The sequence below is a fragment of the Hippocampus zosterae genome, chromosome 9 (genome assembly GCF_025434085.1).
Source record: "Hippocampus zosterae strain Florida chromosome 9, ASM2543408v3, whole genome shotgun sequence".
NCBI lineage: Eukaryota > Metazoa > Chordata > Actinopteri > Syngnathiformes > Syngnathidae > Hippocampus > Hippocampus zosterae.
In genome coordinates, this window is record NC_067459.1 from 7,803,020 (window position 1) to 7,829,914 (window position 26,895).

The 26,895-nt window shown below is 44.8% G+C and overlaps 1 protein-coding gene across 1 annotated transcript; it reads left to right on the forward strand.

The window, feature by feature from the left end:
* Positions 1-26,491, forward strand: smpd2b (sphingomyelin phosphodiesterase 2b). Its single transcript, XM_052075192.1, has 11 exons — positions 1-395; positions 2,047-2,115; positions 2,197-2,293; positions 7,482-7,558; positions 7,856-7,949; positions 19,497-19,586; positions 19,666-19,748; positions 21,383-21,515; positions 22,721-22,825; positions 22,944-23,112; positions 23,426-26,491. Exons 2-11 carry the CDS (start codon positions 2,066-2,068, stop codon positions 23,830-23,832), a joined length of 1,305 nt encoding a protein of 434 aa, XP_051931152.1. The 5' UTR covers positions 1-395; positions 2,047-2,065; the 3' UTR covers positions 23,833-26,491.
* Positions 26,492-26,895: the final 404 nt, after the last annotated feature.

Genomic DNA, 26,895 nt, shown 5'->3' on the forward strand with positions numbered 1-26,895 from the left:
CATTTATCAACTCCCGGTGGTCTTAGAATATGCAATATAAAATGTGTATGTATTTATTTATTTTAATTAAAATCGCCCTTAGGTCTGTGCTTTGTTTTGGAAGCGATGATTCGGATCGGATGTGAAGAACTGAACGGATGCTCCAATGCCGTCACTTGTGAGCAAACATGTCATTCCTTTTATGCGCTCTGTTTACACTTTGACCGTACTGAAGAGAAGCCGCGTTGCCGAGGGACTTGCTATGTCACTTTCAACCATCATGAAGTAAGAATAACTGACGACGTTGTGGGCCCCCTTCAGTCGGCTTAGCTGGCCGGTAGAGCCAGGAAGTATCCTGGACCCGAGACTGTTAGAGCCCCAACCGCGCTTCGCCCCACTGCAAACGATTTGTTCAGGTGAGATAAGAAGAATACACTTTTAAGCCTTTAACAATGCTTTAAAACATGATGAAAATGTATTTTGATACCAAGTCAGTCGGACTACTCTACTTAATCACGATAAAGCGAGTATGTGTAGCTCTCCTCTCGTTTAAAACTTAATTCATTATCTGTAAATTGAAGTAAACACAGCTTTTGCTCCATAAAATTATTACAGTTTGAATTAAATGTACCGTTGTCAAGATTGTATTTGCGACTGTGTGTGGGTACAAAACCAGAATATAACATAAAGGACAACCCTTTGTCTTAAAGGGCAAAGGGTTGTCCTTTATGTTATTATAAATCTAGCTTCCATCAGCCAGATTGACCAGTGCCTGAAAAGGGTCCAATGCTAAGAATGCGATTTCAATTTGCATTACGCGCTAACAATATTCACAAGATTTGGCTTGTGAATTCAAGTTGGATGTGGTAACACTAACTTGATCCATATGTCATGGCCAATACGAGCCCTATATGCCACTGCTGGGCAGAAATCAACCCTCAACGTTACACAGCGTCTTCTTGGCTGTGTGTCATAAAATCGAAACAAAACAACTACTCAGCCATTGTCAGGAAACACGTTCATGAACGCAGATATTAGCATATTTTTCTGTGCTTGTGTGGGGAGTCTCTTCACATTTGGATGAAATTGAGGTTATTTGGAGGTGCATACATGATATGTATTACTGTAATTGCAGCATTTTTATACTGGGTTGCCAGGTGGATTAGTAAGTCCTATGTAAGGTTCAATGCTTGCCTCATTTTGTGGTTACATAAAAACAAAAACAAAGAAAAAGTTTGCTTCAGCTCCATATTGTGAGACTGATTTTCCAGAAAATAGGAATTGCTAAAGTTCTAAATGCAGGTTGTGTTTGAATTAGAAACTCTTCAACGGAGATGGGCAACTTAAATCCTGGCGTGGCTACAATTTTTCTTCAGCTCTACTCGATGACCACAGAGGATGACACACTTCCTAACTAGCTAGATTTATGACAAAAAATGCAATTTTAAATACTGAATGGATGAAATGTGTGTAAAATGTGTGCTCTTTAGAAATTTCATTTTTGATTATACATTTTTCAATGCATGCATAAGATACACCATCCTTACCCAACAACAAAAATACAACGTACCATTCAAGGTAGCATAATGCTTAACAAAACAAACAAAAACAAAAAAACAGGCATGGTGAGACTGAGAATCTCTCTCCATCTACATGACCAGACACACACACGCACACGCACACAACAGCATTTCTCCTTTTTCTATATAAGCAGCGCGTGACCCAAGCTCTGCCTGGTCAGCTTTTTACACCACACACACACGCACACACACATTGTTGTCACATGTTGACCTTGCTAGGCAGCTAATATCAATGCAGCGGTAAATACATTTTGTGTGTTCCTATACTATTACTGTATCTTCCATCCATACATCAGTTTTCTATACTTATCAATCGATCTCAGTTGCAAATTGCACTTGCTTTTGTTAAACAATCCTTACTTAGTGGACCTTACCTTAGTTATTTGTTATGTTTTTTTTTGTTGTTTTTTGTTACCAGATAGTTAAAACAAACAAGTAAAAACAAGACCACCTGTGTTGTTGTGACGTTCGTAACCTTCTGCATTAGGATCTGATGCGCCACAATCATGGATCACAAGGACTCTGTCAGCATCCGAGTGTTCTCTCTCAACTGCTGGTTAGTGTGCACGCACACAAACGCACTGTGTTTTATTAGTAAGTTCTTAGTTGACATTCGGTATGTGCTTTTGTTTGTCAGGGGGGTGCGTTACCTGAGCAAGCACTGCTCTCAGCGGTACGCCATGATCGGAGACATGCTGCTCCAAGAAGAGCACGACGTGGTCCTCCTCCAAGAAGTGAGTGAATACAAAGAACACGTGACATGAAAAGTGTTTGCTTTCAGCAGCTTACATGATATTTATCTGCTCACTTCATCATTGTTTAAACCCTTAAAATTCCAGATTGTTATTCATATCTATATACAGTGATCCCTCGATATTTCGCTGTTAGTTTATCGCGGATTCGGTGCATCGCGCATTTTTTCAAACATTCATGCAAATATTTCAAATCATATACAGTACATGGAGTACAGTACTGTATATGTTGCTCTATGTGACTCGCTGTTGCCTTGCAGCTTCTCACGGACTGTTTGCGGACTTAAAAATTTTATTTTTTTACCTGTATATGTTAATTGGTCGCTACTTTGCGGATTTTCGTTTATCTCGGGTGGTTTTGGTCCCAATTAACTGTGATAAATGAGGGATTACTGTATCTATCTATATCTATATATATATTTACATCTATCTATCTATCTATCTATCTATCTATCTATCTATCTATCTATCTATCTATCTATCTATCTATCTATCTATCTATCTATCCATCCATCCATCCATCCATCCATCCATCCATCCATCCATCCATCCATCCATCCATCCATCCATCCATCCATCCATCCATCCATCCATCCATCCATCCATCCATCCATCCATCCATCCATCCATCCATCCATCCATCCATCCATCCATCCATCCATCCATCCATCCATCCATCCATCCATCCACCCACCCACCCACCCATCCATCCATCCATCCATCCTTGGGCAAGATCCTTCACACTAATGCCTACCTTATACAATGATGAGAGACAATAAAACGAATGATATGCCGGCTCAGACGTCGCCCGGCCAAACAAGGTCTGCGTCAGGTGCTGGGGAACCAGAGCTTGATGAAAAATGGGCTGCTGGAACAAAGCGGAAATGGGCGAGATGCGATAACATGGCTCTGTTGGAATGCTACTACTCAAGCAACCCTAGTCAGAGGGGTTACATGCAGAGAATGTGGGCTAAATGGTTACTTCGAAACCCACAGTCACGGTTGACCACGAAACAACTAGTAGCTCAGTGTTCCAACATCCACAAACGGCAACTGCTGTCACAACTTGAGATTGATGAGGTACAACGCAGGTTCCATGGTGAAGGGCCCCAGGCTGCCAGATCAGAGGAGGAGGTCATACAAGAGATTGGGAGGCAAGCCCCAATGAATGCAGATGATGAGATTGGGTGGCCAGCCCCAATGAATGAAATGCTGAGCGAGGCAGCAACTGGCCTGAAAGCTAAGATCATGGCGAGAATGAAAGCTGGGCAACCTAGAATCCGATTACAACGGCTATGTGAAGTACCACCTGAAAGTCTCATGGAAAGTGTGAATGCAGCACTGAGGGCGATCCCTACCGTAACGATCACAGAAACCAATGAGCTGATATGCGCTTCAGCATCAGTGATCCTGGAGACCCTGGACAATAAGAGCAACCATGGAAGCCATGAGATACGTTACCCACCATGGAAAACACAGTTGGAGGCTAAGATCAAGGCGGCCCGGAAAGATGTGAGTCAATTGACGGAGGCCCAGAGAGGTGTGATGAAAAGGCCGATACCCAAGAGGTACATCCAGATGACCATACCTGAAGCACTCGAAACTGCCAAACAAAGGCTCCAAGCCTTGTCCGGTCACCTAAAGCGGTACACGAAAGAGAATGAGGCCAGACGAATAAACAGGCTGTTCGCAACACAACCTGCGAAAGTGTACGCTCAGTGGCAGGGTCCTAACAACAGAGCTGACCCACCAAGACTGGAAACTGAAAGGTACTGGAAAGGCATATGGGAGAAGGAGGTTGCACATAACAGCAAGTCAAGTCAACAGTATTTATAGAGCACTTTCAAACAGCCATCGCTGCATACAAAGTGCTGTACATGGAGCGATTTAACACACACAATAAACAGTAAGACGAAATGGATAATAAAGGCGGTAGAAAGCACCAATCAGTAAAATCATGCTGAGTCGAACGCCAAAGAATACAAGTGGGTTTTGAGGAGGGCTTTAAAGATGGGCAGCGAGGAGGCTTGCCGAATGTTCAGTGGGAGGTCATTCCAGAGAGAGGGACCAGCAACAGAAAAGGCTCGATCCCCTCTGAGCCTCAGTTTAGTTCTTGGTACTTCTAACAAAGACTGGTCCACAGACCTGAGGCGCCGAGCAGGTGTGTAGGGGCCGATGAGCAGAGTCATTTGCCAGGAGGATGTCATTAGAAACGCGTGACAGGGCTGACTCCGTGCTATGCATCGTCTTGAAACCTGACTGGAAGACCTCCAAGATGTTATGTTCATTCAAGAAAAGTTTCAACTGCATGTGCACCACTTTTTCCAGAATTTTGGAAATGAAAGGCCGTTTTGAAAGCAGTGCACAATGGCTGGTGACCCTGAGAGAGGAGCACAGCAACCTCCCTGAACAGAACCCAGTTACCATAACAGTGGCAGACATACAGGAAAGAGTCTCAGATTTGAAGAACTGGACAGCACCAGGCCTGGACATGGTCCACACCTACTGGCTAAAGAAACTCACAGCACTCCATGAGCGCCTAGCAGTACAAATGAACCAGCTGCTGAGGGATGAGACTCACCCAGAATGGCTAACCGAAGGGCGAACGATCCTGATCATGAAGGATCCCTCGAAGGGTGCAGTCCCATCCAACTATCGGCCTATAACCTGTCTCTCCACAACATGGAAGCTCATGTCAGGCATCATTGCGGCTAAGATAAATGGACACATGGATCAATACATGAACGAAGCACAGAAGGGCATTGGATGAGATACCAAAGGAGCCAAACATCAGCTCCTGGTTGACAGAACAGTCGCACAAGACTGCAGGTCCCGACGTACCAACCTGTGCACAGCTTGGATTGAATACAAGAAAGCCTATGACTCGATGCCACATACATGGATCACTGAATGCTTGGAGTTGTATAAGGTGAACAGGACCCGAAGAGCCTTCGTTGCGAACTCGATGAGGATGTGGAAAACCACACTTGAAGCCAATGGCAAGCCACTTACCCAAGTGTCCATCAAATGTGGGAAATACCAAGGTGATGCACTCTCCCCACTGCTGTTCTGCATAGGACTGAACCCCCTAAGCCAAGTAATCACCAAGACAGGCTATGGATACCGCCTCAGAAATGGAGCTACAATCAGTCACCTCCTCTACATGGATGACATAAAGCTGTATGCTAAGAGCGAAAGGGACATAGATTCCCTGATCCACACAACCAGGATCTACAGCAGCGACATCGGGATGTCATTCAGGCTTGAGAAATGTAGTCGGATGGTGACTAAGAGAGGAAAGGTAGTCCGCACTGAAGGGGTCTCACTCCCCGAAGGAACAATAGCAGACATTGAGAACAGCTACAAGTACCTTGGTATACCACAAGCCAATGGCAACCTCGAACTGGCAACAAGGAAAGCGGCTACGGCCAAATACCTCCAGCGAGTGAGGCAAGTCCTAAGAAGCCAGCTCAATGGCAAGAATAACACCCGGGCAATAAACGGCTATGCCCTGCCAGTGATCAGATACCCTGCAGGAATAATAAGGTGGCCAAAGGAAGAGATTCAGACCACGGACGTTAAGACCCCAAAGCTCCTAACCATGCATGGATGGTTCCATCCCAAATCCAGCACCCTGAGACTGTACGCAAGCCGAAAGGAAGGAGGCCGGCCGGGGACTAGTGAGTGTGAGAGCCACTGTCCAGGATGAAATATCCAAGCTCCATGAATACATCAAGGAGAAGGCTCCAACGGATGACGTACTCAGAGAATGTCTCAGACAATGGGGAACAGAAGATGAGGCGCTGGAAGAGGGACCACCATGGGAGGACAAGCCCCTACACGGGATGTACCACCGGACCATAACTGAAGTGGCTGATCTCAAGAAGTCCTATCAGTGGTTAGAGAGGGCTGGCCTGAAGGACAGCACAGAGGCACTCATCCTGGCTGCTCAGGAGCAGGCCTTGAGCACCAGAGCCATCGAGGCCCAGATATACCACACCAGACAAGACCAAAGGTGTAGGTTGTGCAAAGAGGCACCTGAGACGATCCAGACGATCCGGGAACAACATCGGACATCTCAGTCCAGAAATGTGCAGTGCTGGGAACAGCAAGGATACTGCGCAGAACCCTCAAGCTTCCTGGCCTCTGGTAGAGGACCCGAGCTGAATGAGGGACGGACACCACTCGAGGGGTGAGATGAGGATTTTGTTTTTAAAAAAATATATATATATATATATATATATATATATATATATATATATATATGGCGGCCCGGTAGCCCAGTGGTTAGCATGTCGGCTTCACAGTGCAGAGGTACCGGGTTCGATTCCAGCTCCGGCCTCCCTGTGTGGAGTTTGCATGTTCTCCCCGGGCCTGCGTGGGTTTCCTCCGGGTGCTCCGGTTTCCTCCCACATTACAAAAACATGCGTGGCAGGCTGATTGAACACTCTAAATTGTCCCTAAATTGTGAGTGTGAGTGCGAATGGTTGTTCGTTTCTGTGTGCCCTGCGATTGGCTGGCAACCGATTCAGGGTGTCCCCCGCCTACTGCCCGAAGACAGCTGGGATAGGCTCCGGCACCCCCCGCGACCCTAGTGAGGATCAAGCGGCTTGGAAGATGAATGAATGAATGTGTATATATATATATATATATATGTATATATATATATATATATATATTTAATTGGAATTGTTATGAAATTAAAAAAAATGATGTGGTCATATCATGTGTCTAACATTTTATTCACTCATACAATTTGTCAGGTCAGCATTACAAAGAAATAATTTTAAAATGTGAATTATAAAAGGTTAACTGTAAATTATCGACATTTCACTTTGTAATTTTATTAATATGTGTATATATATATATATATATATATATATATATATATATATATATACATGTAATTCACAGTATACACATTTTTTTTTTTTTTTTATTTTTAAAACTTGTCACAATGTTCGAGCTACATTGCGCTTTTTACTCATTTAACTCCTTAACACAATATAAATTAAATTATTATGAGATAATTGACAGTCAAAGTAACCACCATTTATCTACTTGCTGTCTTACGACCATAAGTAGATATATTTTTTTTCCGCTGCAGACAACCACAAGTTGCTTATGTCATCCTTATTTTCAACTGTCCCATTGATTTTATGTTCTACAGGTTTGGAGCGAAAAAGACTACCTGTTCCTGAGAAAGAAATTGGCCAGTAGCCACGTTCACGCACATTACTTTAAGAGGTAACATGTTTCAAGATGTAATCCTCTTGCAAAATGGTCCAAAAGGTCTTTGATGTGCTGGAGCGCTTTGATCCACCTGCTACATGCTCTCGACTGAAGGATTAACACTCTTTAATTCTCTCTTAACCTGCATACCAAGGCACAAGAATCTAATCTTGACTACTTGTTCATTTAATAAAAAGAAGAAACTCACAATTGTTCAGATGTAGCGTGATGTCGGTCTATGTGGAAACTACTTGAGGTGTAGTATTCCATTCAAATATCTTGTGATGGCTCACCTTTTTTCTTTCCCTCCAGCGGGGTTATTGGCAGTGGTTTGGCTATTTTCTCCAAGCACAGAATCCAAGACACGCTTCTTTACCGCTACTCGCTCAATGGGTACCCATATATGGTAAGTATTAAAGAGAGAATGTATATAAATGTTTGATTTTTCAAAGTTCATTCATTTTTAAAATCTACTGTTCATTTCATTAATATGCAAAACAGTGTTCTATCACATCACTGTACATTTTGTAATTATAATAGTATGGGTTTAGTAATCGCTAATTATAAGGGTCACGCCTCTCCTGACAGGTGGCTGACATGTTTCACCGCCATCCTTTTTGGTGCGATTAATCAAAAGAGGCAAACTTTTGAAAACAAACTTACCTGGATCAATGACTACAGAATGTGTAAAACAATGCAATGCACTCATTTTGTCACTTGAAGGAACGCTAAGTTGTTTGTGATGACATTCTTGATTGCACCTGGCGGTAGGCTAGCGAAGTGTGGTCTCACAGAGGCACCGTAGTACACACGCTTCCAACTTAGGTCACCTCTAGATCAAGCGATGTACACACATTCTTAATAATAATAATAATAATAATGCTCTTGCGACGCGGGGGCCCAGTCTCATTCGGCTGGGTCGTCGCAGTGCGTAGAGCCGATCAGCTTCACCAGGGTCCGCCAATGACCACGGTCATGGGCCAGGTCCGCTGCATCCTCCAGGGTGAGGCCCTGGTGTTTGAGATCCTCTCTGATGACATCGAGCCATCTGGTGTGGGGTCTGCCGCGCGGCCTTTTCCAGCCGGCTGTCGCTGGATCAAATGAGAAGATGGCACGAGTTGGGTGTTCCGGGGGTAATCGGAGGAGATGACCAAGCCAACGGATGCGCCTCTGAGCGGCCAGTCGGGATGCAGGGGGCTGAAGGGTATGTTTTTGGTGGTCTGAGTTGGAAACATGGAGGTGCCAGCTGATGTTCAAGATGGTTCTTAGTGACCTGCTGTCAAAGCCGTCGATCCTCTTGGCCTAGGTCTTGTTTAATGGCCAGGATTCTGCACCATACAGGAGGATGGGAAGAACTGCTGCGTTATAAATGCGCATCTTGGTCTTTTGGGACACTGAGTGGTGGTGCCAGAGGGGCCGCCACAGTGACTGCATTGCCGCGGCCGCGAGGGCGCGTCTGCGGTCAATCTCTGGCTTGAGATCGCCGCTGCTGGTAATAGTGGAGCCCAGGTAAATGATGGAGTTGACAAATTGCACTTCGTCTGTGCCAAAGATCAGGGGGGAGGGGTTGGGTCCGTCACCGATATACATAAGTTTGGTTTTCTGCCAGCTTACTTGGAGGCCCAGCTTTGCTGCTTCTGTTTGGTATATGGAGAGGGCACTGCTGAGGTGTTGGAGGGAGTTGCTGAACAGGGTGGTGTCATCAGCGTATTCAAGGTCGGTCAGGTGGAAGTTGCCGAGCGACACGCCTGAGACTTGCTCCCGGACTCGGATCATAAGGTGGTCAATGACACAGTTAAACAGATGAGGAGCGGCCACGCAGCCCTGTCTGACCCCGCTGTTAATGGGGAACCACTCTGAGTCCTTCCCATTCACACGAACACAGCTCTCTGAGTTGTTGTAGAGTCGCTGGAACAATGTGGTTATTTTGGGTGGCACTCCAAGGTATTTCAGAATGTTCCAAAGGGAGAGGTGGTCGACTGTATCAAAGGCAGCTTTGAGATCTATGAAGGCTATAAAAAGATGTTGGTCCTTCCGAAACTCTCTAACCTTCTCAACAATGAGTCTAACTGCTGAGATGTGATCTATGGTGGACCGGTTGGGCATGAAGCCAGCTTGTTGGGGGCAGCGATGGCTTCGAATGGCGGGAAGGGCGCGGGTGAGAAGGATCCGGGTGAACAGTTTTGCGGGTATGGAGAGCAGTGAGATGCCTCTGTAGTTGTTGCAGAGTTGCTTGTCGCCTTTCCGCTTCCAGAATGGCAGGATGATGCCTCGGGTCCAGTCTGTGGGGGGCTGTTCTGCCACCCAGACATGGTTAATGATGTGGGTGAGCCACTGGGCCATGGAGTCACCACCTTCTTTGAGCAGCTCTGCGGTGATGGCACAGATTCCAGGGGCCTTGTGATTTTTTAGTGATTTTATTGCTGCTCTGACCTCGTCGATTGTGACTGGGTCAGTTTTGCAGTTGGGGTTGGGGGTGGTAGAGTTGGCAGCAGTGACAAGACGGGGGTCGTGGGAACTGGAGGGTGATGAAGGAGGTTGCTGAAGTGCTCTTTCCAGAGTTCAAGGCAGTCTATTTCAGTGGTGATGCGATTTCCACTGGCATCCTTCATGAGGGCGGTCTTGATGTGTGGTCCGATGCAGGCTTGGCGCAGCATTTGAAAGACCTGTCTAAGGTCGTTGCGCTGTGCTGCTGATTCCATGCGTTCGGCCTCTTCTCCCCAGTATCTCTCCCTGTCAGTTGCAATTGCCGCATTCCGTGCTGCATTGAGCCTCCGGTACTCTGTGATATCACCGCGCAGGCGAGCAGCACGGCGGCGGTCAATGATGTCGAGGGTCAGCTGTGAGATCCATGGTTGTTTGGGAAGAGATCTTGATCTTCCCAATACATCCTGGGCAGACTGGTTGACCTTTGATTTGAAAGTCTCCCAGTCTGCGATGTCATCAACGGCCAGAGCGGTGAAGGCGTTGGTGATGGAGCGGCGATATGCGGAGGCAGTGGTGGGGTCGCAGAGGCTGGAAGACATTAAGCGTGGCTGTGGCCTGATAGACGGGTCTGGTCGTATTTTAAGTCTTAGCTGGGCAACCAACAGGCGGTGGTCAGTGTTGCCCAACTGTGCACCTCTGAAGACCCTGCAGTTGGTGACGGAGGATCGCCAGCGGCGGGAGATGATGATATGGTCTATCGCCTTCCGGGTTCTTCCATCAGGGCTATACCAGGTCCAGTGATGGATCTGCTTGCCGGGGAACCATGTGTCGGTGATACAGAGGTTATTTGAATGGCAGAGGAGAAGCAGACGTTTGCCGTTATCATTTGTGGTGTTATCGACAAAGGTGGTGCCAATGGGTTTTGTGGGGGTTTGGTGAGATGGTCCTTCTCTGGAGGAAGAAGAGAAGGTTGCATTGGCATCCGTGAGGATGATGATGATGTCATGTGGTGGGGTTTGGCTAACGAACTGATGGAGTTGGTCGAAGAAGGTGTCCTTCACTGTATCATCGGCGAGTTCTGTGTGGGCATAAGCAACGATGACTGTCATCTTGCCATGTCGGTGGAAGAACCGTGCAGACAGGAGTCGATCGTTAATTGGGATCCAGCTGATAAGTGATTGCAGTGTATGTTTGGACATGGCCAGCGCAACTCCATGGAGGCCCGTCCGGATTTCAGGGCCACTCCATATGAAGCTGTGTTCTCCTTCTATAATTTCGCCGCTGCCTTGCCATCTTGATTCACAAAGAGCTCCAAGGACAGCAGTAAAGGAGCTCCATCCCGAAGAAGCGTTCGGACGTTCCATGTGGCAATGCGCGTCTTCAGGCGTAGGTCAATCCATACTCGTTGGTCGGGGGCGTTCCTATGTCTTGTCTCGGTTTGGGCAGTCTGGTTTCTTCTGGTCGGTTTCGTAACAATTAATTTCTCCTGAGTGGGTTGTTGGCCCTCTGCAGGATAGTCGGATGATGGGGCTGCCATCTCAGCGGCGTACCGACACACCGTTCGGACCTTGTTAGTCTGGAACCTCCCCGAAGACCGGCCCGCCAAGGGAGACCCTACCTGGAGCAAGCTCCAGACGGTAACGCTCTCCGGATCATTGGAACACACAAGCCTCCTTGCCACGGCAAGGCCAGGACCCACAAGGAGGGTCTTGGCCCCCAGGGAGAGCTGGAAGAAGACCACACATTCTTACACAATTTAATTTTTTTTTAAATGTTAGGAACTCAGCACACTACGGGGAAATAATTGGCCATCCTACTGCGAGTATATGATTTGCTGTCTTGGAGATGATTAGCATATCCCATGAACACATGCACACACGTTCTTCCCAAACCAGGTGTCTATCATCGTATTAAGACTGACCTGCTGCAGGCAGCAGGGTAGCGCAGAAGAGTAGTAGTAGAGGTGGAGTTGTTATATTTCATGAGTATTCGGTGCAGCACAATGATGTCGCTTGTAGGCGATGCGCACACACACAAACTGACAAACATAAAAACAAAGGACATTTTCACCATAGTTATATGTATGTATAGTATGTTTTGTTTTTTAACTGTACTGTACAACACTGATGATTTTCATAAAAGCTTTAATTATCATTCTTGATTAAACAATATTTGCTGTGCATTGAAAGAGCCAAGTGAAAGTGTAACAGTTGAAAGCAGACAACTGACACTACAACATCATCAGTAAAATAAATTGTTGCTGACCAGTCTGGAGTGACCCCCGCCTCTTGCGCAGAGTCAGCTGGGAGAGGCTCCAGCTCACCCGCGACCCTTACGAGACCGATGCGGATGGAACAAAGAGCATAATGTTCAGAATGTGTATGTTAAATCGCTCCATGTACAGCACTTTGTATGCAGCGATGGCTGTTTGAAAGTGCTCTATAAATACTGTTGACTTGATAGTTAGTTGGTTTTAATTAGCATTGTATATAGAACACGTGAATTAAAATCAACACTCTTGATTAATTCTATTTTGTTTCTGAAAATATTTTTGCTCTTTTTTTTGTTTGTTTTTGCTAGCTTCGATAACCTGCATTTGATTTGAAGGAAAGGGGAGATGACTGGCTGTTCGGTCACTATACCACCGATGACAGAGTTTGGTTCGCATTGCCGGCAGTAAGTCGGAATCGTTTCCAGTGAGGGTAGGACTCCGCCAAGGCTGCCCTTTGTCACCGATTCTGTTCATAACCTTTATGGTCAGAATTTCTCGGCGCAGCCGAAGCGTTGAGGGGGTCCGTTTTGGGGGCCTCAGTATTGCATCCCTGCTTTTTGCAGATGATGTGGTGCTGTTGGCTCCTTCAAACGGGGCTCTCCAACTCTCACTGGAGCGTTTCGCAGCCGAGTGTGAAGCGGTTGGGATGAGAATCAGCACCTCCAAATCTGAAACCATGGTCCTCAGTCGGAAAAGGGTGCAGTGCCCCCTCCGGGTCAGGGAGGAGATCTTACCTCAAGTGGAGGAGTTCAAGTATCTTGGGGTCTTGTTCACGAGTGGGGGTAGGAGGGAGCGGGAGATCGACAGGCGGATCGGCGCAGCGTCTGCTGTGATGCGGACGTTGTATCGGTCTGTCGTGGTGAAGAAGGAGCTGAGCCAAAGGGCAAAGCTCTCAATTTACCGGTCGATCTACGTCCCAACCCTCACCTATGGTCACGAGCTATGGGTCGTGACCGAAAGAACGAGATCCCGGATACAAGCGGCTGAAATGAGTTTTCTCCGCAGGGTGTCCGGGCTCTCCCTTAGAGATAAGGTGAGAAGCTCGGTCATCCGGGAGGGGCTCAGATTCGAGCCGCTTCTCCTCCACATCGAGAGGAGCCAGATGAGGTGGCTTGGGCATCTGATTCGGATGCCTCCTGAACGCCTCCCTGGTAAGGTGTTCCGGGCATGTCCCACCGGGAGGAGACCCCGAGGAAGACCCAGGACACGCTGGAGAGACTGTCACCCAGCTGGCCTGGGAACGCCTCGGGATCCCCCGGGGAGAGCTGGAAGAAGTAGCTAGGGAGAGGGAAGTCTGGGCTTCCCTGCTAAAGCTGTTGCCCCCGCGACCCGGCCCCGGATAAGCGGTAGAAGATGGATGGATGGATGGATGGAAAGGGGAGATGCTAAAATTTGGCCCGGTTGCTGATATTAGCATACCTGTTTAGAAAGTATGTAAACTCAACCCATGAGGATCTGCAATCGTTAGTTTTCTTCTGTTAAGCACCTAATTCCTGTGCTTCACGATTACAAGTAAATCTTAGGTTCGCTTAGTTATTAACATGACTTCTCCGTCCGTCTTTCTTTGTCATCCCTTTTTTTGTTTGTTTGTTTATTGTTTATTGAACATAAAACATACAGTAATAGTTTGACAGAAAATAAGGTAGATACAAAAGTAAAAAGAAAGAAATCAGTCTTCATTCAACACAGTTATTATGTTCAAAAAACCAGTAAAAAACGTATCTAGTCCTACCCCGTTATGTGTTTATATCTACTAAATCCTTTTTATATCAATCAGAAAAGAAAAAAGTAAGAAGAAGTCTCCGTTAAGGCTCATACTTTACCCTTAACCGTGATATATTTAGAACTTTTGGTTAAGTTAAGTTAAGTTAAGAATACCTTTATTAGTCTCGCAATGGAGAAATTCCAGATTCACAGCAGCAAAGTTATGAAAGGAAGAAGTAGAACAACAAAAAAATAGGAGCTGCTGGAAAGGCAGCCACTCTCGCGGCGCCATTTTGAAGTTTGTATCGGGATTATATACATCCACACCCTGGCACTCTTGTGTCAATTTTCTCTTGTATTCATAAATAATATTTCAATACCTTTCTCTATTTATCAATTTAGTTCTGATTTATCATTATATTTAATGTTTAGAATTTATCATTTTAACTCTGATTGATGTAGGTTGTTTGTACTGCTTTTTTGAATTTGTTTTTCAACTCATCAAGCGATTTACTCATTTTCAGGTCCGTTTCGAGATTATTCCACAGATTAACACCTTTGCTAGATACACTTCTTTGCTTGATGTTTGTTCTTGTTTTGAGTTTTTTGAATAAGTTGGTACCTCTTAATTCATAGTTGCTTTCTCGAATTTCGAAAAACCTCTGAATGTTTTGGCAGAGCAGGTTATTGTGTGCTTTGTACATTAATTGGGCGATTTTAAAGTCAACCAGGTCATGAAATTTCATCGTATTTAATTTGATAAATAGTGGATTTGTGGGTGCCGTATATTTTGATCTATTAATAATTCAAATTGCTTTTTTTTTGTAGTTTGAGAATAGGGAGTGTGTTTGTTTTGCACGCATTTCCCCATATAAGATAAGATAAGATATCCTTTATTCGTCCCACACTGGGGAAATTTACAGCCTCCAGCAGCAAGAATGTACGTAGAAAGAAGAAAGAGAAAAAAAACAACAAACATCTTTCAATTAAATGCAATATGAACACAAAATGGATAAATCGCAGTACTATTTACAATTTTCCTTCACATCATTTAATTACTATTATTATTATGATTGTTATTTTTTATTCATCAGCCTGACAGCAGTCGGTAGGAACGAGCGTCGGTATCTCTCCTTCTTGCAGCGCGGGTGTAACAGTCTCTGGCTGAAGGAGCTACCAAGTGCTGTCAGGGCGGGCTGGAAGGGGTGGGAGGGACTGGCCATCATAGCTTTTAGCTTAGTTAGCATCCTTCTGTTGCCCACCTCCTCCAGAGTGTCAAGGGAGCAACCCAGGACAGAACTGGCCTTCCTGACCAGTCGCTCCAGTCTCTTTCTGTCCCGGGCTGAGATGCTGCCTGACCAGCAGACAATGCCATAATGGATGGCCGAGGCCACCACCGAGTTATAGAACGTCTTAAGGAGTGACCCCCGAACCCCAAAAGACCTCAGTTTCCTGAGTAGGAAGAGTCGGCTCTGTCCTTTCCTAATCAGGGTGTCCGTGTTTGTAGACAAGTCCAGTTTGTCGTTCAGAAGAACACCAAGGTACTTGTAGGAGGTCACCCTCTCTATGTCCATACCCTGGATGTTCATCGGTGCTGGTGAGGACTTTTTCCTGCAGAAATCCACAACCAACTCCTTAGTTTTCCTAGGGTTGATCTGGAGGAGATTCTGCTGGCACCAGTCCACAAAGTCCTTTGTCAGTCCCCTGTACTCCCGATCGTCCCCTTCTGTAATGAGGCCAACAATCGCAGAATCATCGGAGAACTTCTGAAGGTGGCAGTTTGGAGTGACGTGTCTGAAGTCCGAGGTGTAGAGTATGAACAGGAATGGAGCCAGAAGAGTCCCCTGCGGCGCTCCAGTGCTCCAGAGAAGCCGGTCCGACTCACAGCTCTGCAATCTCACGTACTGCGGCCGATTTGTGAGGTAGTCTATGATCCATGCTGTGAGATGGTGGTCCACTCCGGCGTTCTGCAGTTTGCCTCCCAGCAAATTGGGCTGGATGGTGTTGAAGGCACTGGAGAAATCAAAGAACATGATTCTCACAGTGCTCCCAGCCTTCTCCAAGTGTGACAGCACTGAGTGGAGGAGGTAGATAATGGCGTCTTCCACGCCGATGCCAGGCTTGATAGGCAAACTGCAGCGGGTCCAGTGACGGGCTCACCAGTGGTCGAAGGTGGGCGAGGATGAGTCTCTCCAGCGTCTTCATCAGGTGAGACGTCAGCGCCACCGGTCTGTAGCTGTTCAGCTCCTTAGGGTGGGGGGGTCTTGGGCACTGGGACCAGGCACGAAGTTTTCCACAGCTGTGGAGCTCTGCCCAGCTTCAGGCTCAGGTTGAAGATGTGCTGGACAATGTTACACAACTGGTCAGAGCAGGTCCAGAGGAGCCGGGAAGTGATCTTGTCCGGACCTGCTGCCTTCCTCACATTCATCTTCCTCAGTTGGTTCCTTACCTGCTCTGTTGTGACGGACAGGCAGGAACCAGGTGACATACTGGGTTGATGAGAGCTGGTCGAAAGAGGAGGGGGAGGAGAAGAAGTCCTCAGTGAGAGAGGTTGCAGTTTGTGGTTGGGGGAAGGGACAGACGACTGGTCGAAACGGTTGAAAAAATGGTTCAGTCCATCTGCCCAGTCCTTGTCCTTCTCGATCACTGTCTTTGGGCTGTCATGGCTCGATCACTGTCTTTGGGCTGTCATGGCCTGAGATGGTTTTCAGGCCCCTCCAGACACCAGTGACATTGCTGGCCTGTAACTGGTCCTCCAATTTCATCCTGTATATCTTCTTCCCCTCCCTGATTTTTCTTCTCAGCCGAATCTGCACGGCCTTCAGCTCCTCTCTGTTTCTCGACCGAAAAGCTCTCTTCTTCTCCTTCAGCAGGGTCTTTATGTCAGGATTAATCCATGGTTTGTTGTTGGAAAAACACCGCAGAGTTCTGGTGGGTACGGTGTTTTCCTCACAGAAGTTTATATAGTCCGTGATGGTGTCAGTGAGTGCATCAATGTCCTCCCCATGAACCTCGCTGAAGAGTTCCCACCTGGTTGTCGCGAAGCAGTCCCGCAGAGCATCTTCAGCTTCCAATGACCATTTCTTGACCATTCTGGTCACAGTTGGCTGCCTGTGCACCAGGGGTTTGTACACAGGCTCGAGAAATACCAAGTTGTGGTCTGCTCTTCCAAGAGGGGGGAGGGAGAGGGGTTTATATGCCTCCTTGGTATTGGCATAAAACAAGTCCAAAATATTATCGTCTCTAGTGGCACAGGTTACATACTGCTTGAAGGTTGAAAGGGAGGACGACGGAGAGACATGCTTGAAGTCCCCTGAGATGATCAGCAGGGCGTTGGGGGACTGTGTTTGCAGCCTGCTCACAACAGTCATCAGGGCATCACACGCTGCATCACTATTAGCCGACGGGGGGATGTACACTGTCACAGCTATGACGTGTGAGAATTCCCTCGGGAGATAATGGGGCCTGAGGCTAATGGCTAGCAGCTCAATGTCCCGGCTGCAGAGTTTGTCTTTGATCGTGATATGCCCCGGATTGCACCATTTGTCGTTCACAAAAACAGCCAGTTCCCCACCTTTTCTCTTTCCACCCCCTTCATTCCTGTCCGCACGTATGAGTTGGAAGCCTTCCAACTCGACATGTGTGTCCGGAGTGATCGCTGTTAGCCACGACTCTGTGAGTAGCATTAGGCTAGCCTCGCGGTACTCCCTTTGATGTCGCGTCAGCGCCGCCAGCTCATCCATCTTGTTGGCGATCGATCTTACATTCCCCATGATGACGGACGGGAGGACATGTCTGAACTTTCTCCGCCTTGTGCGGCGGTCCTTCCCGGCTCGACACCCTCGTGTCCTCCTCTTCAACTCTCGTGGGATATCCGGTTTGTCACCGGCCAGTAGCCCGCTGTTAGCCCGCCATGCTAACAGCTGGTCCTTACTGTAAACAATGGAGTTGCGTGTGCTATCTGGATCTCCGTTCACAGGATACGTAAAAAGATTAAAGCAAATAAAGGAGATGAGCATAAATGGGGTACAAAACCACGCAAAACAAAATGGGAAGAAGTAATAAATAAAGTAAAAGGACGAAAAGAAACTCAAACAGGGATATGAGCTGCTGGAGAGGCAGCCACTCAGGGGGCGCCATCATCAAAAAAAATATATATAAATTTCCACACAGTAGGTCATATATCTGTATATATATTGCGCGTCGTCCCGCACGCGGTCTGTCCTTCCGTCTGTCCCTTTTCAAAACGTACCTACTTCACCGCGCCGCCGCGCGCCGCCACTGCGCCGCTCAGGCAGTGGCTCACTACGATCGCGCGGGCATCTTAGCGAAAAAATGTTGTCTACCCACAAGCATTGCAATGAAATTGTTAGTTATTTAGTAGAGCTAAACATCTCTTTATTTTCGCGATAAGCAATGAAGATGAACAAAAAGTTGAACCAAGCAACAACACTTTTGTGGGCCGAAGGCCCACCTTACCAGCCTTCCGCAGGAACTAGCTGATGAGCCGCCCGGAGGGCGGCGAACCACCACCTTACCAGCCTTCCGCAGCCAGCCCGCCCTGACAGCACTTGGTAGCTCCTTCAGCCAGAGACTGTTACACCCGCGCTGCAAGAAGGAGAGATACCGACGCTCGTTCCTACCGACTGCTGTCAGGCTGATGAATAAAAAATAACAATCATAATAATAATAATAATTAAATGATGTGAAGGTAAATTGTAAATAGTACTGCGATTTATCCATTTGTGTTCATATTGTATTTAATTGAAAGATGTTTGTTGTTGTTTTTTTTTTCTCTTCTTCTTTCTACATACATTCTTGCTGCTGGAGGCTGTAAATTTCCCCATTGTGGGACAAATAAAGGATATCTTGTCTTATCTTAATCCTATTTCAATTGAGTTTACCATAATTTTAGCTTGGTGTTTGATTGGTCTTGTGCCAAAAAAGATTAACTTCGATTTTTTTAGGTTAAGTGACAATTTATTTCTGTCGAACCAGTTTGTTAATTTGTTTAATTCGTTTTCTACGGTTGTCAGGAGCTGTTTCAGATTTATTCCAGTAGAAAGTTGTATCATCAGCAAATAGGACACATTTAAATTGTTTTGAGACCTTGCAGATATCATTTATATATAAGTTGAATAGTTTTGGACCAAGCACTGACCCCTGAGGAACTCCGTGAGTGATTTTCAGTTGATTCATTTTTTTATTGTTGAGTTGCACGTACTGATCTGTTTTCTAAATAACTTTTTATCCATTTATAAGCTACACCTCTAATGCCATATCTTTCAATTTTTTTTAATAATATACTGTGATCGAACGATACTTGTCAGAAGTGTAGCTTATTCGCCGCCACAGAGGCGATGATTACTGAGTGACCCCGCAACACATTTCGCCGGACTAAAAGCCAGCCGAAGCTCATTGCTAGCTGGTTGGTGTGGCGTAAAGTCATGCACTGACTCCCCGCAGTATGTGGATTGAGGATGCGTCCAGTCTTGCAAATAACCAAAATGCAGCAGGCCCCTCGAATCTTAAGGGTGCAATACATTTTAGGCTCACCACGGGGACTGGTTTGGAGGCAAAGCTGTGGGGCTGGCCATCCTGAACATCGGCACGCTGACCGCCAACTTCTACCTGACTCACGTAAGTGGCCCCTTAAAATTTACGTCTCATCCGAAAATATGCCTTAATGCGTTAATTGACGAGAAATCTGTCCTTGCAGCTGCACGCCGAGTACTGCCGGGAAAGGGACGCGTATCTGCCTCACAGGGTGGTCCAGGCCTGGGAGCTGCAGCAGTTCATCCGGTACGGTTCCATTGTTATCTCCATAATCGTAAAGTGTAGGCATGTCCAGCATAATGCAGTTTCACTTTTCACACATCTGTCTAATCTCTTAAGATTTATTCTAGGCTAGCGCTATATAAGTAACAGGCCATTTACTGTTTACCATCTTGCCTCCGTGGCGGCGACTAAACTACACTGACAAGTATCATTGTCACGAATGCATTATAAGGAGTAATTAACAAAGGGAAAGCCATGCTAATTGTTCAACTAACCTATATAATCGTAAATGAATGTAATTTAAAGTGCTTGGGTGACTGAGTACACTTCACAGAGATCTTGCTGGATGCACGTCAATGCAGAGCGTATTCATCTTTGGTCAGCAAAATCGAAGGCAAAAAGTGTTGGCACTACTGTTGTCAAACAATATGGCTGGATATGGACATGAATATGGCTGGTTGGGTCTAAGTATTAACTCGTATGAAGCAATCGCTATCTTAAAACGGGGAAACCGATTTATTGTGTGTGCTCCTGGCTTATTAATTTGATCACTGCGAAAGGCATAATATGTTTGTGATTTATTTGTATTATCATTTTTAATACACTCAAATTTGTTCTTCAAATGGATAGGATCATAACCAACACACAATACAAAACATTGACTTCTCGCAAGGTGCATTCATGTACCGTCGGACATTTAATACTCAAACAGAAAAAAGTCCCCTCACTGGAGTAAACGTTAATATTTACAAATATTTCAATGTAGGCTTTCTATCACTCTATTGAAGCTGACTTATCAAGAACAATGATGGGGGTGAAGTCACTTTTCTATTTTACATACCGATAATTGCAATTAATTAGTCCATCTTGTCACTTATGTTACCCTACCCGATTAAATCACTCGGCTTCCATTCCGTCCTTGAGTCGAGTGGTTAGGATGTCAAACATGAAATATTTTGAGAACTCCCCAAATGCTTAAATAATAAACGGCAAATATTTTTGTGCCCTAAGACTAAGTCCTGGATAAAACTGAAAACATCAGCCCTTTACTAAAAACTAATTTGTAGTTGTTTGGCTGTCAGCTATTTCACTGCATTTTACTTATGTTAAGTTTTTGCCATGGTATCATTTACTTTTTTTGTCTTCTTTTCAAGGTATATAAGATAACTGACCTGTTTTGTCAGCCGCTGCTTGCTCCAAACGGTAGTTGTTGTGGCACCAAATACTTTGTAAATACTGCATAGCTTCATTCACTGTCAATTTTTACATTATATGAGACTATTGTATGCTAATTGAGACGACTCTACATCAGCAAATATGGTCTTGCTGTACCGCTCCAAAAAAGTGCGACCAAGTCTGTGCTGGTGTGACCAACTGAAAAAGTTGCCCGCAACAGTGCTACCAATGCAAAAGTTAGTGTAAAGCTCTGGGAATTTACACTCTGTTGTTTGCTTAAAACTTGCATGTTTGCTGTTTTTGTGCTCACCTGGTGGCTTGAAGTGGGCTGAGGAGCTTCATATACACAAAAGTAGTGCTTTTGTGTATAGTGCTTGGCCACTGTCATATGGTGTCAGTAGACATATTACAAAACCTTTTGGGGCGGGTATGTTACTTGATGTCGATTTGTTGACAAATTTGATTGGGTTTCATGTTCCTAGTCACACATCCGCAGGCGCCGATGTGGTGGTCCTCGGTGGTGACCTCAACATGCACCCTCAGGACCTTGGCAACCGCCTGCTGACGTCTTACACACAACTGCGGGATGCCTACGCCGAGACCGATAACTTTGACGTAGGTCTTTAGAAACATGCAAAGACTTGGGACTCAAGAAGTCTCATTTAGCGGAAGGTAAACGTTTGTGCTCTAGGCCACAAGGTATTTTGCAAAACGGATCATTCGTAAATTAGGTCAACTAAATAAAGTGCCCCCCAAAGGTGGGAGTGATCCAACTTTGGAGTTTTTTGAGATCCGAGCAATCATTTGGACGATTTTGATGTATTTTATTTTTTGCTTCAACTTGTAAACTCAAACTTGAGATATGAGCTTTGTGCCATGGCAGTGACCTCAACTCACGTCACAAGCAGCAGTTTGCCAAATAGAGAAAGAAACAACTGACCAAAGTTGCCTTAAGAATGGCCCCTGGTAGAATAATGCTTAGAGAATAGAAAATGCCAATGTCGTGCTAACAGTTACCATTGACAGTAGTGGTTTGCTAGTAACAGATGTTAAACACAAATCATAGAACAACTCTGGTGACAGATAAACAGCAATATTCACTGGCATATATTTATGCTCCACAGAAAATGACTAATATTACATCAACTGAATGAGTCACTGTGGTGGTAGTAGTTGTAGTAGACGTCTATTCTTTGTCTGCTTGATTGCATTATACAGCACTGTACAGTGTCCAAGGCGGGCACAGGATGGCAGTATTAAGTCATGCACAAATTCAAAAAATTGTAGTATGGTGCGCTATTCTATATTGCTGTAATGCAATATTTTTGACTTCTAAATTGTATTTATCCACACACACACACGCACACAGACACACAAATTTGAGTGGTATCGGTTACTTTGTATCGGTATCATTAAGAAGTTGAATCATTAATGAGTTGACAACTCGTTCTGGTGTCGTTGGAAAAAAAATCCTGACTTTGAAATACAGAATTTTAGTCTGAATTCAAAGAACGTCCAGGGAATATACTGTGTCTACTGTTGATTTTATTGTTGTTCAACACAGGGTGGTTAATGTCACCCAAATGAGTAACTTTCGGGGAATAGTTCTTGTTTCCTGGCGTGATCCCGATCAATAGACGTCTACCTACCACCTTGTTTAACGCGAGCTGAGTCGATGTCTCCAAATAAGAGTTATCTTCTTTCTACATACATTCTTGCTGCTGGAGGCTGTAAATTTCCCCAGTGTGGGACGAATAAAGGATATCTTATCTTATCTTCTCAAATGCCAAAACGAGAAGTTGACGAGTTGCATGTTTTAGGGATGTGAAGATGGTCTGACTCTCATTCTGGAAAATCCTTTCATCAGCCAGAAGGTGATCGCTCCGTTTGAGAAAGGCATCAGAATCGACTACATCCTCTTCAAGGTGGCACACACATTCAATTCACCTTGTGGCACATTATAAAGGAGACATTATGAACACTAAGAATTCACTTTTCCATTTATTTGTTCCATATAAATCTTTGCTTTTTGCACGGGTGTAGGGTTCTTGCAAAGCCGACATCCAGTGTGTGTCCATGCACACCACCAAAGGCTCCATCCCAGGACAGGCTTTCCCATACTCAGACCACGAGGCTCTGACAGCCGAGTTCACCCTCGCTCCGAGCGAGGCTGGCGGAGACTTTCGGTCGAGCAATCGTGTTTGTGCACTAGGTATTTTTATGACCGCTTGATTCACATTTATCTCCCACAGGCAGACTCACTTTCCGTGCGAATATTGGAGAAAAAAAAGCAACTGTGATATGTGGACTCCCAGCGATATGAATTAGACCAGCCTCAATCGCGCTTTGAGGCCCTCCATACAATATGTTGCATTGTATGACTTTTTACTAATCAACAAATAGATGATGGCAGTCACACTTTGCGAAAGATGTGGGCGATAATCATGAAAGTGTGGAGATTAAAAGGCGAGTCAAGCTTGTATACAAGGAATTAAAAAGGCAACTTTGAATCCTCTTGTCTTCAGGGGACGTGGCCAGACTGGTGGACATATTGACTGAAGCCCGCACTGAGGTAAAAGTGGGTGTGCACTGCGCCGAGCGGATGCGCTACACGGCGGCCCGCATGGCCGCTATGGGCCTGGCCTTGCTGCTGCTGGAGCTTGCCATTGCAGCCGTGCCCTGGCTGACGCTGGGGGCGGAGCAGGCCTTCCCGCTCAACACCTTCTACTTGCTGGTGGCACTATGCTTGGCCATCCTGCTGTGCACCTCGCTGCTCTACGTCTTCTACACCATGGAGCTCAAGTCCCTGCAGGGCACCGAGGACCAGATGAGGCTGTCAGTGGGTGGCCTTCAGGAGAAGCTGAGGGCCTTACCCCGGGCCCAGCCCACCGAGGGTGTGAAGCCCGGCAACATGTTCTGTGCTGAGGAATAATGGGCTTGTTCAAATCTTATCCATCCACTTTCTGTACCGCTTATCGATGCTTTTTCTTAACCGAAATAGTGAATTCTCCATTTAACGACCTCAGTCAAATATTTTAACACACTTATCAGCTCAGGACGTGTATCAGATCTTTCAACAGGTTTGCAGTACAGTATAGTGAACAGCTTTAACATTTGCAATCGTCGACTGCAACTATTTTCCGAGCAGATTAGGGAGAGAAAAACATTTCTACGTTTACATCGCAAGTAATTATGCCCAACTCTTGATTTATTTTTATTAATTTTTTGTCAAATCTGACCTTGATATGTACTCATTCACATTACAAAAACAAACACGACTTACAATGTGAACGGAACACATCCATGATGTGACACGCTTGTCCACAAAGCACAATGCGGAGTCATACACACAAATAATGGTGTCGTGTGGCACAGTGTTTACCGAAGTGAAAATGCTCCCGCGTATCTGCGCTTATTTCAGAATGACAGGTTTGAGGCAGGAAAAGTTCGAAATATTTTGGGAAATGTGATGAAATTGCTTGATCTCATTTCCTGGAGATGTCTTCTAAAGATGATGCATGCAACATATGGAACATTTGTGGATGAATTACGACCATCACCTCAATCATCCACTTAATGCTTCATATTTCTGGTTGGATTAAAGTCAAATACAAAAGTAACACTCGAAACAACCTAGTAGGTTCGCGGACTCTCCACAACCTGCACTAAGCACCTATTTAACTTTTTATGAACATTGGTTGGATGTGTACGAATGAGCATTCTTACTGCAGACACATCTGATGCATTTATGTCCTCATTTTAAAGTGGCCGCGTCAAAAAAATCTGAGTTGTACCATTCACATCATGAAAAAAATTAGACACATGTCGCATATGGTAAAAAAAAAAGGGGTGCTCAAACTTTTTGGATTGAAGATCTACTTTTCGATCAACTAACCTCCCGGGATCTACCCTTACCGGCACGTGCGCGCGCCCGCACGCGCCCTGATGAGAAACAGCCTGAAACGGAGGCATGTGACACACTTCTGCAGCCTGTTAACTATCGTAGCTCAGACGTACCGTTTTATAGTGCTTCCCTGGGCCCTCCTAGATTCCTTTTCTTTGCCCGTGCTTATTTTTAAATGAGACTGATAAGATGATTAGGGTGCAGTATACATTAACACCCAAAAAATATATTATTAATATGTACAAAGACACACAAATGGTTGTTTGTTTTTCTCCTCGACACTCCTCGGATCTACTTGGGACCTGTCTTATATCTACCGGTAGATCAGGATCTACCTAATGAGCACCCCTGCTTTAGACTAGTCAACATGATTTTAATTTAGAAAAAAATGTAAGACATTTCTTAACAGACACACACACTGCACCAACAGGATAATTTTGCAATGTCAGATATTCTTGTGTGTACCAGAAATGTTTTGACACACTTTGCCATTTTGAAAATGTATAAAAAATGTTGCCACAAAAGAAATTTGGATGGCTAATATTAACAGATTTAACATTTGCGATTCTCAGCGTCACCAATTTTGAGATAGATCAGGCGGGAATAAAATGGTATGCCACAACAAAATCATTCAGGATAATCTTTTTGAACCATCAAACCATTGGGCTTTTACTGAACTTGATCATACGGTCTCAATTCTCTGCAATCGTATTAAGATAAGATAAGATATCCTTTATTTGTCCCACAATGGGGAAATTTACAGCCTCCAGCAGCAAGAATGTATGTAGAAAGAAGAAGAGAAAAAAAAAAACAACAAACATCTTTCAATTAAATACAATATGAACACAAATGGATAAATCGCAGTATTGAACTGGATTAACATTCATGATCAGCTTCGGCCGGTTTTAGAGCAGATTGTGGAGAGGTAAACTCGCACCACACCCCGCTGGATAATTGTTAACGGGAATGTGTACCCAGTTTTGCAAATGTAATAAGTAGAAAAAGTGCGGGGGGTTGTCATGGATGAAAAAATGGCCTAGAGACAACCCACAACCTCCATACAGAAAGCTAACCTTGTGAAGCCCCCTAAATTGACCGAAAACCATTTTGCTATTTTAATCTGTAATCTTTTGCTCTTTGTGGTAACTACACTGCATGGTGACAATCCTATAGCGCGAGAGGTTGTGTTTTTTAAGGCCAATGCAAGTTTCATTCCGCCCAGCGACCACTTCGAGGGGGGACCACATGCAGTATTCCCATTACTGTTTTTTACTAGTTATACTTGAACATTCTCTGACTCCATCTTACACATTGCAAGGTGCAACTCTTTTCCAACACATTTCACTCCCGGTGAGAAGTAATTTTAGGAAGTACTGTGTCAGAAGAATTTTCTCAATGACTTTTCTACCATAACATATTGTAATGGACACTCCTTGATTTGAGTCGTAACATCTCTGGATTATATGTGAAAAAATTGTAAATGTATCATTTCAGTTGATCTTTAAATTCATCAATGATAGAAACCTCTTCCGAGTGTAATATAAACATGGCTGGGCCAAATCTTTCACTGCTGTTATCTTAATGTTTTAAGCTTTTGGGGCATTATGAGAAAATGAGATTCATTCCAACGTACTACTGTGTTTTGCGTGATGTTGAAAGCAAAAAATAAAACAATCATGATGGCTGAGTCGCATCTTGAGGGCAACCTCAACACTTTCTTGTCTGAAGATGGGCTAAATGAACAATCACTACACTTACACACTGTTCAAGGTGTTGTTATGAAATTATTGAATTAATTAGTGTCAACCAAAATGTTTGTTTGATATTATGAGGATGTTTTATGTATTTTTATTCCATTCGTTTTGAAATTGCTAAAATACTTTCATGATTGGTCGTCATTTTCGGGTACTGTACTGTAGTCTTAAAATCCCAAGTATTTTTAAGTATTTCTATTCAATGTTTTTTTTTTTTATTTAGTACAGTACAGTTTATGATTTGTGACAATATTTGAAAGTATTTGTTCTTTGAAGTAATTCTAATTCCTCATCCAGTGATTTTGGTTGAAATTGGGCTAAAGTATTCGGCAAATAA